The 13,906-nt window shown below is 40.0% G+C and overlaps 1 protein-coding gene across 2 annotated transcripts in view; it reads right to left on the bottom strand.

Moving 5' to 3' along the window:
- Positions 1 to 13,906, bottom strand: part of UBE3D (ubiquitin protein ligase E3D) — a 224,313-nt gene that overhangs the window by 121,222 nt on the left and 89,185 nt on the right. The window contains exons 8-9 of one of the 2 annotated variants that reach the window (XM_073675631.1): positions 12,790 to 12,956; positions 1,257 to 2,487 (exon numbers count right to left, since the gene is read on the bottom strand). In XM_073675631.1, the coding sequence (XP_073531732.1) occupies positions 2,370 to 2,487; positions 12,790 to 12,956 (285 nt within the window). In that variant the 3' untranslated portion in view covers positions 1,257 to 2,369. Of the gene's footprint in view, positions 1 to 1,256; positions 2,488 to 12,789; positions 12,957 to 13,906 lie in introns of those variants that run through there. The other variant, XM_073675630.1, reaches the window with a different exon arrangement.

Raw genomic sequence — 13,906 nt, forward strand, 5'->3', positions numbered from 1 at the left:
ACTTGGGAAAATCACAAAAATAAATTTGTTTCACATACTGCTGATACCTGCGTTTTTTGCAATTACTCATTGCTTTCTATGGATGAAAAAAGGCTGCAAAAATGCAGAAAGAAGTGACATGCTGCAGTTTTCAAAAACGCAGCAGTTTTCCAATTCAGTCAGGAAAAAAAACAATGTGTGCGCATGAGCTTTCTGAAATCTCATAGCTTTACTGGTACTGTAAAAAGCAGCTTAAAATTTGCATTAAAAAAGAAGCAAAAACACAGCGTGTGAACATAACCTTAATTTTCTACTGAAAATCAATCATTAACAAAATGAAAAAAAAAAATACATTTACCATAAAAACTCGAATTAAACAACTGGGGACTTTCTATGTCCAAGTTAAGTATTTAATATTTGTATGCCGCTTTCTAAACATTAGGATAAAGTTTGAGTACTTTGGAAATGCATTCAACTTTATACACAAGGGATTTATCCAGGAAATATAATAGTTTGTCTTATTGATCTGAAGTGCTGCCGGGAAGTATCAACACTTACAGCATCTAGGAGTTTAATGTTAATGTTTTATAATCCTCATTATTAATGGCAAATCCCAGACTCGGATGATGGAGTCAGTGAATGTGCGTCTTCAATATAATTATCTAACTCAGACCCTTTCACAAAGTATTCATGCTTTGATTTTTTGAAGTCTCGTTTTGTCACTTCTGGTATACCAGGGACGGGGTCTGTCTTACGTTAATCTTTTCTTTGCACTGCTAAACATACATGGAAATAGTTTACTTTTCATGAGGGTTTAAATAAATAATCCCAAATCCCTATAGGCCTCGTTATAGTAGCCTCATACAAAATTTTCACTTGTATGAGAACTGAAATAAAAGTGTCTACCTTGCAATTTGAGCTCCTGCTGACTTGTTTAGCCTTAAGGAAGTATTGAAATTCACGATGCTCATTATTCCGAGCAATTTTAAGCAGTCTATTGTGATAAATCATTGTGAGGGTTGTCAAATTAAAGATTCCTCAGAAACTAAAATAAACCCATTTCGAAAACATACGTTTTTAGAGAACGTTCAAACTTTTAGGGGGGTAGGGGGAACCTTTTTTTTTTGTCACAGCGATGGCCACTGCCTCGAAATAGAGCTCTCGAAAATTGATAGCAAGAATAGAAATGAGAAGACACCAATTCAAATGGTAATTTTCAGAAAGGCAAGCAGAAAATACACAATTATAAGAAAAACAGTATTTACTTGGTTTCCGCCTGTCATTCAGAGTTTATTTTCATTGTATTCATTATAATGCAATATAATGCAGTTGTAGAACATTTGGAAATATTTTGTAAAAAAAAAAAGCAAGTACATAGAGTAAAATCAAAGAATAGCATGCTTTACAGCAGACGAGATGACAAGACATAAATTGAACACTTTCTTATGTGCAAATCCTTCAGCCTGCAGTCAAATGAATCGATGGTGTTTTACTGCCTATTCATAAAAAAGCCTTTACTAACATGATGTATCAGATGTAACCTCCATTCGCATACTAGCACACCATATCTTCCTTGGATAGGTAACAAGAAACATGCCAGCAAAAGAAAAAAATGTATTCATACCCCGTGAACTTTCCCACATTTTTTCCACATTAAACCCACAAACTTGCATGCATTTTATTTGGATTTTACGTGATTTACCAATACAAAGGAGCAAGTATTTGTAAAGTGTAAGACTATGTTCACACTAGGCGTCTTTTCAGCGTTTTTTTTATGCATTTTTTTATGCAAATTTTCAGCTGCGTTTTACAGTACCAGCAAAATCTATGAGATTTCAGAAATCTCATGCGCACACATTGGTTTTTGCATCATCAGTATTTTGTGGTTCGCATGTTTTTTTGCACAATAGAGCATGTCACTTCTTTCAGTGTTTTTTCTGCATTTTTTTGCATTTTTCACCCATTGAAAGTAATGGGTGGTGAAAAACCGCTGAAAAAATGTCTAATGTGAACATAGCTATTAGGTTTTGCTGCGTTTTTAGTGAAAAAAAAGTAAATACGGCAGTATGTGAAACTCATTTATTTCTATGATTTTACCATGGTCTTGGTCACCTGAGATGGCAGTTTGAATTAGAACAGTTTAATTAAATTAGTTATGTGTTCAATGTAAACATTGGCTGAGCTAGGTGTGAAATTGAACAATACGAGTGGCCCACAGAGGTGTGAAATTGAACAATACCTGTTGCCCACGGACGTGTGAAATTGAACAATCTCTGAACAACTCAATGGCAGACCATAGTGTGAAAGTAAATAGTGTTCTACAAACTCAATGCACTGCCAGTGTCTTAGAAAAACTATTCCTCCCCCCACTATCACATTTGTAATTCTGGTTAATATGGTTTCACATATGTCTTGCATTGGTGACCGGTATTCATGCTTCTGTGGTGGAACGCACCAAATACGCAGCAAAAATGCACCGAAACCTGTGTTTTTGACGCAGCTTCTTTCCTGCAAAAAAAAAAAACACTGAAAAAACGCCTAGTGTGAACATAGCCTAAAGGAAATGATAGATAGTTTTCTTCATTTTTAAAAAATATAAATCTGAAAACTGTAATGTGCATTTGTATTCAGCCCCCCGAGACAATTATACTAAAGTTTAAAACTAAAGTAAACTAAACTTCAACCAAATATCACTCTGGGAAAGATATATAGACACAGTCTGGATCAGGCTTTATGACACACTTTTCCCTACTGCAGTCCAATCAGATAAAACTTGTGTCACCCACACAGACAACAGAACTTCCCATATGATGAAATTGCATGGACTGTTCCCCACAGGCTCTGTGCAGTAGGCACTCAAAGTCCTATCATAATTACTGGCAACATTTCGACAGATTCCTGTTCACTAGTTATGATAACAAAGACAACGGTTCACTTTGCTGACTCCATACTTATAGATGCAAGAAAAAGTAAGTGAACCCTTTGAAATATATCAACAATTCTCCATTAATTAGTAATAAAAAGTAGTCTGATTGTAATTCAAGTCAGAATTAAAGGCGCACACACACTCTAAATAAAATACTAATAACGGTTATGTATATTACTAATCACATTGCGTAAATATCCAAAAGTATTTAGTATTTGAATTTAACCCCTTAACGACCGCCACATTAAAACAGCGGCCGCTAAGGGGCCTTTATTCCCTTTATTGCCATTTTAAAAGCCTATAGCACCGAAAATCTCCAGGGTTTCAGCTACCAAGGGTAGCTGAGAACCTGGAGAACATGATCAGGGCCAGTTTTTCTGGTCCCCGATCACATGATCAGCGTTATTCAATGAATAACGACGATCAAGTAAAAAAAAAGAAGTGTTTCGCTGTTACAATCATTTCTCTCTCTTCTGATATGAAATATATGTGAAAGGATAGATAAATGATGCCACAGAGCCCCTCCACCATCCCCAGGCCCTCCTACTCCGCCATCCCCGGGCCCTCCGCGCCATCTTCTTAAAAAAAATGGTGGGCGCAAGCGCAGTGCATCCGCTCAGATCTGCTAGCCGGTACCCGGCAACAGCAGATCATTTTTTCTTTTGGTTCCTTTTAATCACTGTGATATCACAGTGATCAAAAGCCAATAATTAGTTAATTAAATCCCCCTTTGTCATACCCTTAGTCATATAAAAATTATATTAAAAAAATAATTATTATTTTCATTCTTTGCAGTTAGGGTTGGGGATAAAGTTGTGTTAGGCTTAGGGTTGTGGTTAGGATTGTGAAAGGGTTAGGGCTGTGTTAGGGTTAGGCTTAGGGTTAGAGTTAAGGTTAAAGTTGGGTTTAGGATTGGGGTTAGGAAAGTTTTCTTTTCAAAAGTTAAAACAAAAATGATGACGATATGACGACTAGTGTTAAGCGCAAGCGTGTGCTATTCAAGTTTGCATTGGGTGCTCGGGTATGCACAGAGTATCTATCGCTGGTCTTCGAGTGATATGCTCGAGTCCCCGCCTCACATGTTTTTCACAGCTGTTAGACATCCAAAAAAAACATGCGGGGATTGCCCATTTATGGCAGGCAATCCCAGCATGTTTATTTCGGCTATCTAACAGCTGTGAAACATGCAGGGCAGAAAGGCGAGCATGTCACTCGAGCACCCGCGATACTCAGTGCATACCTGAGCATCAGATGCAAACTCAAGTAGTGAGCACTTGCGCTCAACACTAATGACGATGTATTCAATATGACAGCCTAAGGTTATCAAATATGTAGTACCTTTGTGTTCAAAATCCTCATTAGTGGGTATCAAACTGTGGGGTCCACTTTTGGGTGTTACCTCTAGCAAAAGTGAAAAATTTAGGCTAAAGCAAGATTTTTGTGATAAAAAATTAACTTTTTCAATATGACGACCTAATGTTATCAAATTCTGTGTTGTACCTGTGGGTTCAAAATGCTCGCTATACCCCTGGATAAAATCCTCGAGAGGTATGGTTTCCAAAATGGGGTTATTTGTGGGTGGTTTCCACTGTTTAGGCGCATCAGGGGCTCTCCAAACGCGACATAGAGTTCGCTCTCGAATCCAGACAGAATCCTTCAGAACCCTGCCGTGCGCCCAAACAGTGGTTTTCCCCCACATATGGAGTATCGGCTACTCAGGAGATATTGCACAACAAATTTTTGGGTCCAATTTCTCTTGTTATCCTTGTGAAAATAAAAAAAATGGGGTATACTGTAAAGTAAAATTGAAAAAAGTGAAATGTTCATTTTTTCCTTCTACATTGCTTCAGTTCCTGTAAAGCACCTGAAGGCTTAATAGACTTCTTGAAAGTGTTTTTTGAGCACCTTGAGGGAAGCAGTTGTTAGAATGATGTCACTTTCGGGTATTTTCTGTCATATAGATCCCTCAAAGTCACTTCAAATGTTATGTGGTACCTAAAAATAATGGTTTTGTAAATTTTGATGGAAAAATTAGAAATTGCTGGTCAACTTTTACCCCTTATAACCTCCTAACAAAAAAAAATATGTTCCAAAAATAGTGCTGATGTAAAGTAGACATGTGGGTATTGTTTTTTATTAACTATTTTGTGTGACATATCTCTCTGATTTAAGGGCATAAAAATGAAAAATTTGAAAATTGTGAAATTTTCCACATTTTCGACAAATTTCCGTTTTTTTCCACAAAGACGCAAGGCTTATCGATTAAATTTTACCACTATCATGAAGTACAATATGTCACGACAAAAACAATCTCAGAATCAGTGGGATCCGTTGAAGCGTTCCAGAGTTGAAGCGTTCCTCAAAATCAAATAGGGAAATAGGGACTGGGTCCCAATAAAAAACAAAAAACAAAACAGCAAACAAAACCTACCTTTGTTGTAGTAAACACTGCCTTTGTTGTGCATAAAAGGCATTGTTAGGTATGCAAATTGGAGTGCTTGCTGGAACCATGGCACTGACTTCAGAGAAAGGAGGAAACGGTGGAGGATCAGGTCAATAATATTGCTGCTACCAATGTTTATTCTATATATATCCCCTCTACACTGCCAATGTATGTACATATATACATGTATGTGGGTATTCACTCATGTATATATATTTTACGGTTATAGGAAGTTTCGCCCCCAGCAGTTCGCCCCCAGCAAAACATCCTCGTGGCCAAATGTTGGGGACGAAATGTGCAGGGGCGAAATGTACCCGGGAGCGAATTGCTGGGGGCGAAACATCCAATTCCCATATTTTATACACACAATGAAAGTATATGTAGAGAATAATTAGAGGCAGTGGAAATATTGACCTAATCAAATGCTAGGGCAAATATCAACCACCAGGATTGTCAATGGAGCGAGTTGCCACAACAGATACAGGAGAGGTCTGTGAGTGCGCAATTGCTTTTACGGTTACACTGTGCCTATGCACACCTTACAATTATTTTCAAGCAAGTGCTGTCAAGCCACACAGAGGGGGTGCAGTTCATGTTGAGGGGGCAGAATGGTGCTTTGGAATCTCTTGGCCATGCCAAGGATGCACTGAGCACCCCGATTTGCATTTCAAACATAAATGCTTTTATGCATAAAAAATATAGCTTTTACTGTATGGTTTTTATAGTCACCCTATATGACTATTAGTTTAAATAGTGATTTTTAAGTGACAGACTTCCTTTAGTAACCTTTCTTACAAAATATTTATTGTAACTACAAAAACAAAAACATGGATTTGAAATTATTCCTCAATGGAAATCTGTAACAGTACAACAATATTTCTGGGATGCCTTGTGTGCACAGCTCTCTTCAGATCATAACACAACATCTTGATAGGGTTATGGTCAACACTCTGACTTGGCCATTCTATTTTGTTTAATTGTCTTGTTACATCACCCAATGTCTCTTTATCTTGATGACACGGGTGGTTGCCCTTACATTCTCCTGTAAAATTAATTTCTCTTGCAATGATTGTAAAGGCATTATGAAAAGAGTTTTTGAGAAGTTTCTGGAGCAGGTCTGCTTTAAAAAGTGCCTAAAAAATCAGATAAAAATGTTTGAAAGACCCACTCTTCTTCTATAGGTCAAGTTTTCAGTGTTTTGAATGTTTTTTTCCTCTTCAGATTTTAAAAAACCCCTAGCGTGAAAAAAAAAAAAAGTGCATCGAATCTGCTCCAAACTAGGCAATGTCCAATGATAGGGCTTAAAAAAACAGTTCTGGGAAAAAAATAACTCTTTCAAATAGATTTGAAAACTATTCAAAACTGCTTCAGGAAAAGCAAGGTTCCTCCATAAAGTCCCCAAAGAGCATTTCCTGATTTCCTGAAGTGGTTTCCACTAGAAACCTTGCCGCTTTTTAACATCTCAAAAAGAATTCGGTGTGCACATGCCCTAGGGTATCCAAGTAACAAAGCAGCCACAATCCATGATATTGTGTAGACCATTCTACACGGTTGTGATGGGGTTTTTAGGGCCCAGTGTTCTTTTCCCAAACATAGCCTTCTGCATTTGTGCTGAAAGGTTTTATTTTGTCTCGTGTACCAAAAGAACAGTGTTCCAGAAGCATTGTGGCATTGTACAGAGTTAGGACAGAGAACAATTTTTATTTGGGGGGGAAGCAGCAGATTCATTTTTCTGTCCTTTCAAAAACATCATTCTTATTCAGTGTCTTCTACGAGAGGCCTCCGGACACTCAGGACCAGGTTTATCAGGATGAGAGGCATAGAATGAATGAACCAGCCTAAGGGCATTCATTTCTGATGCTGAAATCCACATCCTTCCCTCTGGACCATAACCCTTCCAGTGCACCAAGTACTGTAGGGAACGACGCTTGAGACGGAAATCAGTAATCCTCGAAATTTGGAACTCCAAATTACCATCAACCATGATTGTGGGTGGCAGCAGGGGAGAGGACTCAAGACTTTCTACATATTTCTTGAGCAGAGACCTGTGGAACACATTGTGGATTTTAAGAGCCTGAGGTAACTCAAGATGAAATGCTGCCGGGTTAATGACGGCGGTTATTTTAAAGGGCCCAATAAATCTAGGTCCCAGCTTCCAGGAAGGAATTTTCAACTTGATATTCCTGGTAGACAACCACACAAAGTCATTCACACTTAGGTCCGGACCTGACAAGCATTTCCTATCAGCCATACGTTTGTACCTTTCTCCCATGATCTTCAAATTACGCTGAACCCCCCGCTACAAAAGAAGAGAGCGACAAAGCAAAACGTTCCTCCTCAGGAACTACTGAAGCCCTTTCCCCACTAAAAGTACCAAACTGTGGATGGAAACCGTATGCACCAAAGAACCGTGACCTGCCGGTAGATTCTTGGCGATGATTATTAATAGCAAACTCGGCTAACGGTAAGATGCCCAATCATCCTGGTTTTCGGAGACAAAACACCCGAGATAAGTCTCTAAATTCTGATTAATGTGCTCAGTCTGTCCATTCGACTGAGGATGGAAGGCAGAGGAAAAGGACAGCTGCACCCCCAGTCGAGTACAGAAAGCTTTCCAGAACTTACAAATAAACTGGGCCCCCCGATCTGACACCACATCGGAGGGAACCCCGTGAAACTTCACAATCTCATTAATAAAAATCTGAGCAAGAGTCTTGGCATTCAGAAGTGGCGGTAATGCGATGAAATGAACAATTTTATTGAACCTATCAACAATCACCAGAACCACAGTCTTGCCTGCAGATACTGGTAGGTCAGTAATAAAATCTATGGACAAGTGTGTCCATGGCCTGCTACGAATAGGCAGTGGAAGAAGAGGACCAGACGGACGGGTATGCGATACTTTAGAACACGCGTAAATACTGCAAGCAGACACCTGTTCAACCACATCCTAATGCAACCCTTGCCACCAAAAACAATGAGAAAGGAGGTCCGCAGTTGCCTTACCACCTGGATGACCCTTAAGCACCAAGTTATGATGTTCCATAATTACTTTATGGCGCAAATTAGATGGTACAAATAACCTCCCAGAAGGGCAGTAGGCAGGGGCGTCCCCCTGAGCCTCCAACATCTCACCCTCCAGGTCAGGGTACATCACAGAAATTACTACCCCCTTGTGCAAAATAGGGGCAGGGTTCTCAAGGTCACCACCACCAAGGAAGCTCCAGGACAAAGCATCAGCCTTGATGTTTTAACCCCTGGACGGAAAGTGACAACAAAATTGAACCTAGTAAAAAACAGACTACCTAGCTTGCCTAGGGTTGAGACGTTTAGCAGACTGAAGATATAACAGGTTCTTATGGTCTGTGATAACAGTAATAGGATGGACTGCCCCCTCCAATGTCGCCATTCTTTGAAAGCCAGTTTAATCACCAAAAGGTCTCCATTACCCACGTCATAATTTCTCTCAGCCGAAGATAATTTTTTGTAAAAGAAAGCGCATGGACGCCATTTACCAGGGGACGGACCCCGAGACAACACAGCCTCAACCCTCACCTCCGGCGCATCAACTTCTACGATAAAAGTTTGAGAAACATCGGGTTGACTGAGTATAGGTGCTGTGGTAAAACAACTCTTTAGGGAGGAAAAAGCCTATTGGGCAGCATTCGACCATTTAGAAAAATCAGAACCTTTCCTTGTCATGTCAGTAAGGGGTTTCACAATTACCAAATAATTTGGAATACATTTCCGGTAAAAATTAGTAAAGCCCAGAGAGCGCCGTAATGCCTTCAGGTTCTCAGGACGGTCCCAATCAAGTACAGCACGGACCTTCTCGGGAAACATCCAAAAACCCGAAGATGACAACAGGTACCCTAAAAACTGCACCTCCTGGAAGGCGAAAACACATTTCTCTAGTTTGGTGTATAGTTTGTTATCCCTTAATATCTGAAGCACCTGTTTAACATGCCCCCAATATGTCTCAAAATCAGGTGAGTAAACCAAAATATCATCCAGATAGACCACCACAAACCTGCCCACCAGGTCTGATATGTCCTTTCTCCAGAACTCCAGACTCTCAGCAATAAAATGCTTCATGGCTTGTCTCTCAGGGCCAGAGAGATTATACAGTCTGTTTAGCTCCGGGGGTCAGGTTAATAGGACAGTCATATGCACAATGAGGAGGCAAATCCTGACAACCCTCCTCAGAAAATACATCCTCAAAACCAGACAAAAAAGCAGGTAAGGTCTCCGTAGAGACTGCAGAAAGGGAAATGTTTAAGCAGTTCTCATGGCAGTAATCTCCCCATTCAACAATCTCTCTGGATTGCCAATCTACTATTGGATTATATTTCACCAACCAGGGTAAACCCAGTACAATTGGAGTGGGAAGTCCCTCCAGAACATAACAAGGAATTACCTCATAAATAAAAAGACCCCACCCTCAGTCTTATACTATGTACAATCTGAGTGAAAGCTTTCTGTGCAAGTGGTGCTGAGTCAATGGCATAAATAGGAATGGGCTTAGCTAAAGTACAGCAAGCAAGCCCATGAGTTCTCGCAAACTCAGTAACAACCATGATGAATCCAGCTCCACTGTCTACAAACACAGAAATTTTCTCAGTCCTGCTCTCTAGCACCACATCTGCCGTCAGGACAAACCGAGAACTGCAGGTTGAAGACAAACATACCCCTTGATCATCCAACTCCAGACTCCCAAGGGGTTAATCAAGTCTCTTTTTGCTTAGGAATCGAGGGACAAGCCCCAATAAAATGTCCCTTCTTCACACAAAAAAAACCACACACCCTTTTTCTTGCGGATGTCAGGGGAAACATACAATGCAGAAGCACCCCCTAACTGCATGGGTTCCTCTGACTCCACAAGTACTGGTTCACAGGGGAAGCACTAGTCAGCCTCCACTGCAATTAAAGACAAACAGGTAAACAGACAAGGGAGACACTTAACTTGAGAAGACACCATAGAGATCACGCCAACTATCCTCCACTGATACTCCAAGAAGACACTAGCCGAATACTAGTGCTTCAAGCCTGGACAGAGGAAAATACAGCTATCACCGGCGACTCTCTGGAGAGACTGAAGGTATTTAAACATCCAGCAAGGGTGTGTCAATTAGCAGCACAAGGTGGATGTCACTGCTAGGTCCTAGAGGGAGAAGGATATCACTACACTACAAGATGAAAAGATCAAGAAGGTGCTTACAGAGCCAAGCGCAATGACCTTCTACAGTTGGATCCAGAACGACTGTCTGTCACACCTGACATACCAGTAACAGATATTTTACATATGTCCTGTCACCAATCCAGACATTTCTGTTGTTGTAAATACAGTACTTATATTAGCAATTATAAACTTTTCTGGAGCATGATCTCCCTGTTATTCTTCTTCTTTGTATGCATAAATCAACAATGTTTAGAGCTCACCTGGTGAGGTGGTTCCTGGAATCCGAAGGTACTGGTGGACATATGGATCTAGTGCGTTAGCAGGCTAAGAGGCACGTGGTAAAACGAGAACTTGGAAAACTGGCTATGTTGGGAGGCAATACAAACAAATGTCTGTGGGACACAGTTCTGGATTGACGCTCAGACCCAAGGGTATATCCAAATGGGCCTTAAAAGGCCTAGTGAGATGATGCCACAGAAACACTTCGAGCCACCTGCAAAGTCCGACAGGCAGCACAGCAAAGGGCAGAGATGATAGGGGAAGGGGGCAGCTAGTCCTCAGCACGCAATGGGCATTCAGACTTATATCCCCCTTTGTCCCAGATAGACATTGCTGCAGGATCTCGGCCTCAAATTCTGTCCTTGAGTTCTGCGCCCTACTGGAACTCCGACAACTCAACCCTGTTTCTCTGCTGGACTTATCGGCATGCGCGCTTCTCTAGCATGTTTTTTTTCTATCACCTCCTCTTTCTCCTGCCGGTTTTCTTCTCCTTCCACTACCTCCTTCTTCTGTTTGAATTGCAGAGGAGATCCATAACCAGACAAAGTGTTACCATCTCCTGCAGACACATTTGTTCTTCCAATGGCAATTGTATGGTCTCAATGCAGTTTCTCCACAGCAGAACAGCATCTCATTGCTCTTCGGTAATTGCAACTACCAACTCATAGTATGCCCTATCCTCCCAGAGACAAACACTTGCTTCCTTCCACCAGGACCTGCTCCCTTGCTACCTATCTGGCTCTTGCAACCAACAGGTTGGTTGTTTTTTACACTTGATAAAGATGCCAGTACGGCATTGAAACATGTAGAGGACAATAAAGAACCTTCTAATGAATATCGCAGCAAGAGACTTCTTTCCAACAGTGCAGCCAATTTTCAAACATGTTTTTATTGTGCTTTAGTAATTTCCCTCTGGCGGATCTTTCCCCCAGACACAGGGCAGCGGCAGCTGGCTATGTAAACCTTTATAGTGGTTGTGTCTTCACACAACCACCCAGGGTGAGCTAAGCTATTGTTCTTACTGTATCCTTTATTAGGGTTTTACCCTATTGTGCGCTTCTCCCTTCACAGTCACTGTTTATTCTCCTCTTCTTCATGTTTGACTCCAGAAAACATCATGCACACTAGCCAGACCAACCACCCCATGTCACCTGTTTTGCATGCTCTGCCTGCAAGAGCCCTTCAAGCCTGCCTAATGGTATCTGCTCTGCCTGTACGCACCATCACAGAGTGATCAGGAGACCCTACTCCACTAAAGAATATAGTGCGCCTACCCCTAAATGGTAGATAGCCTTATCTAAATCGATGGCCAAGCTAAACAAAGTTTCCCAGTCCTAAGTTTCCATTTTGGAGCACTTGACCCTCCCATTTACTGCCTCTTGTACTGTGATCACTTCCCAGGGTGAGTTATAACCACCAGCTGAGATCTCCCAGCATGGGATTCCTGTGTCCCCAAAGGGAGCACTCTAGAAAGCAAAGTGATGACCACCTTATAAAAGGAGACAATCAATATATATTGCCACAAAGCTGACCAATCTGGAAAGGAATGTGTTAAAATAACATAGTATCTAGGTCAATTACAGACATGCTTACTGCACTGTGGGATTTTTTTTTAACAATAATTTCCGGAGAGCACAGTTTTTGGGAAACAGGGCCCATAATCAAAAAATGGGGTTTCCTTCAACAGACTACTAGAGAAAAAATGTCCTAGAAAATAGCATGCATTTGGGCACAAAAGGAAATTACTTTTTCTTTATGAACATTCATAATATTTCAAAGCATTTTGACTATTTTTTTAACTAGGTCACTTTCAAGTAGTTGCTGAAATAGTATATTAATAAAAGGTAACTGAATCCTTGCTAGACCTTGAACTGAGCACAACGGGTTTGATTAATGGGAGAAATGCCCCAGTCTATCCTTTCTATATTGTAAAAAAAATAATGTGAATAACATTAAAAAAATAAAGATAAAAAAAATACCTACTCTGCGTTGGGGTTGTCAACACATGACATGTATAGCACCCTTGCAACATTCTGTACTTCGGGAACATTTTTCGAGTCACAGGACGCATTTCCAGAGAAAAAGCAAGAGCTGGCACTTGCAGATTTTTTTATTTCCACCAACACTGTATCAGTGTTTAACAGCCAAAGCTAAAAGAATAGGGAAACAAAACAATCGTTAAGAGAACATCATTTGTGAAATATTAGGCAATTATCATGTGCAATCAATCATTCAACAATGACAATTGGAGACCCTCAGTTCAACATGATTGTGGTATCTGTCGCTTTATATAAACAAGCGCAAAGTAAATTTCAATTGTACATACAGGTTGAATGAATATACTTTTCAATGTTATTCCTTTGTGGCGAATCATTTATCACATTAAAAATTAACCCAGTAGGTAGTAAAAGCCTCCACTACACATCTGATCACACCAAAATTGCTCAATGCTATTGGGGGTATTGGGGGGATTAACTAATATTTTAAGTCCAACAGCCAAAGGTCAAAAAATCCCATTTTAACCAATTCATAATAAAACATACATTTTAATTGTTAAATTAAAGATATTAATAACTAGTGACAGAACATATGATTTGCACTAGTTATTCAATATTTTAATTAAACAATTGAAAGTTATGTTTTATTTTGGATTGTTTAAAATAGGATTTTTTGGCGATTTAGGTTTAAACAACCAGTACACATCTCACACAACCATTTCTATATATAGTGTTTGGCATCCAACTGAAAAGGACTTTAGGGTATGAGTATAGAGAGCTGCTGCCTGTTACTAGATCAGTGTTAGGGTAGGTTCACATGAGCGTATAAAAAAAATTGCTCGGTGTTTCATCCAGAAAATTATGTCAATTTTTTTCTCACTTGTCATAAATATGCAGTCCGTATGCAACCTGTTTCTTTACAGCAGCTAGTAATCATTTCCAGGACCATTTACTGTTTCCTATGTTACAAAATTACAATGTATCCATAACGAATGGATGCAAAACGCAGCCATAGACTTGAGTGGGTGAGTCTCATCTGATTTATGGAAGTAACTAGTGCATATACGATTTTTTTTTTCCATAAAAAGATTCAATCAGTGAAA

The sequence above is a fragment of the Phyllobates terribilis genome, unplaced genomic scaffold (assembly GCF_046119375.1).
Source record: "Phyllobates terribilis strain yellow unplaced genomic scaffold, ASM4611937v1 Scaffold_3__8_contigs__length_932513732, whole genome shotgun sequence".
Lineage (NCBI taxonomy): Eukaryota > Metazoa > Chordata > Amphibia > Anura > Dendrobatidae > Phyllobates > Phyllobates terribilis.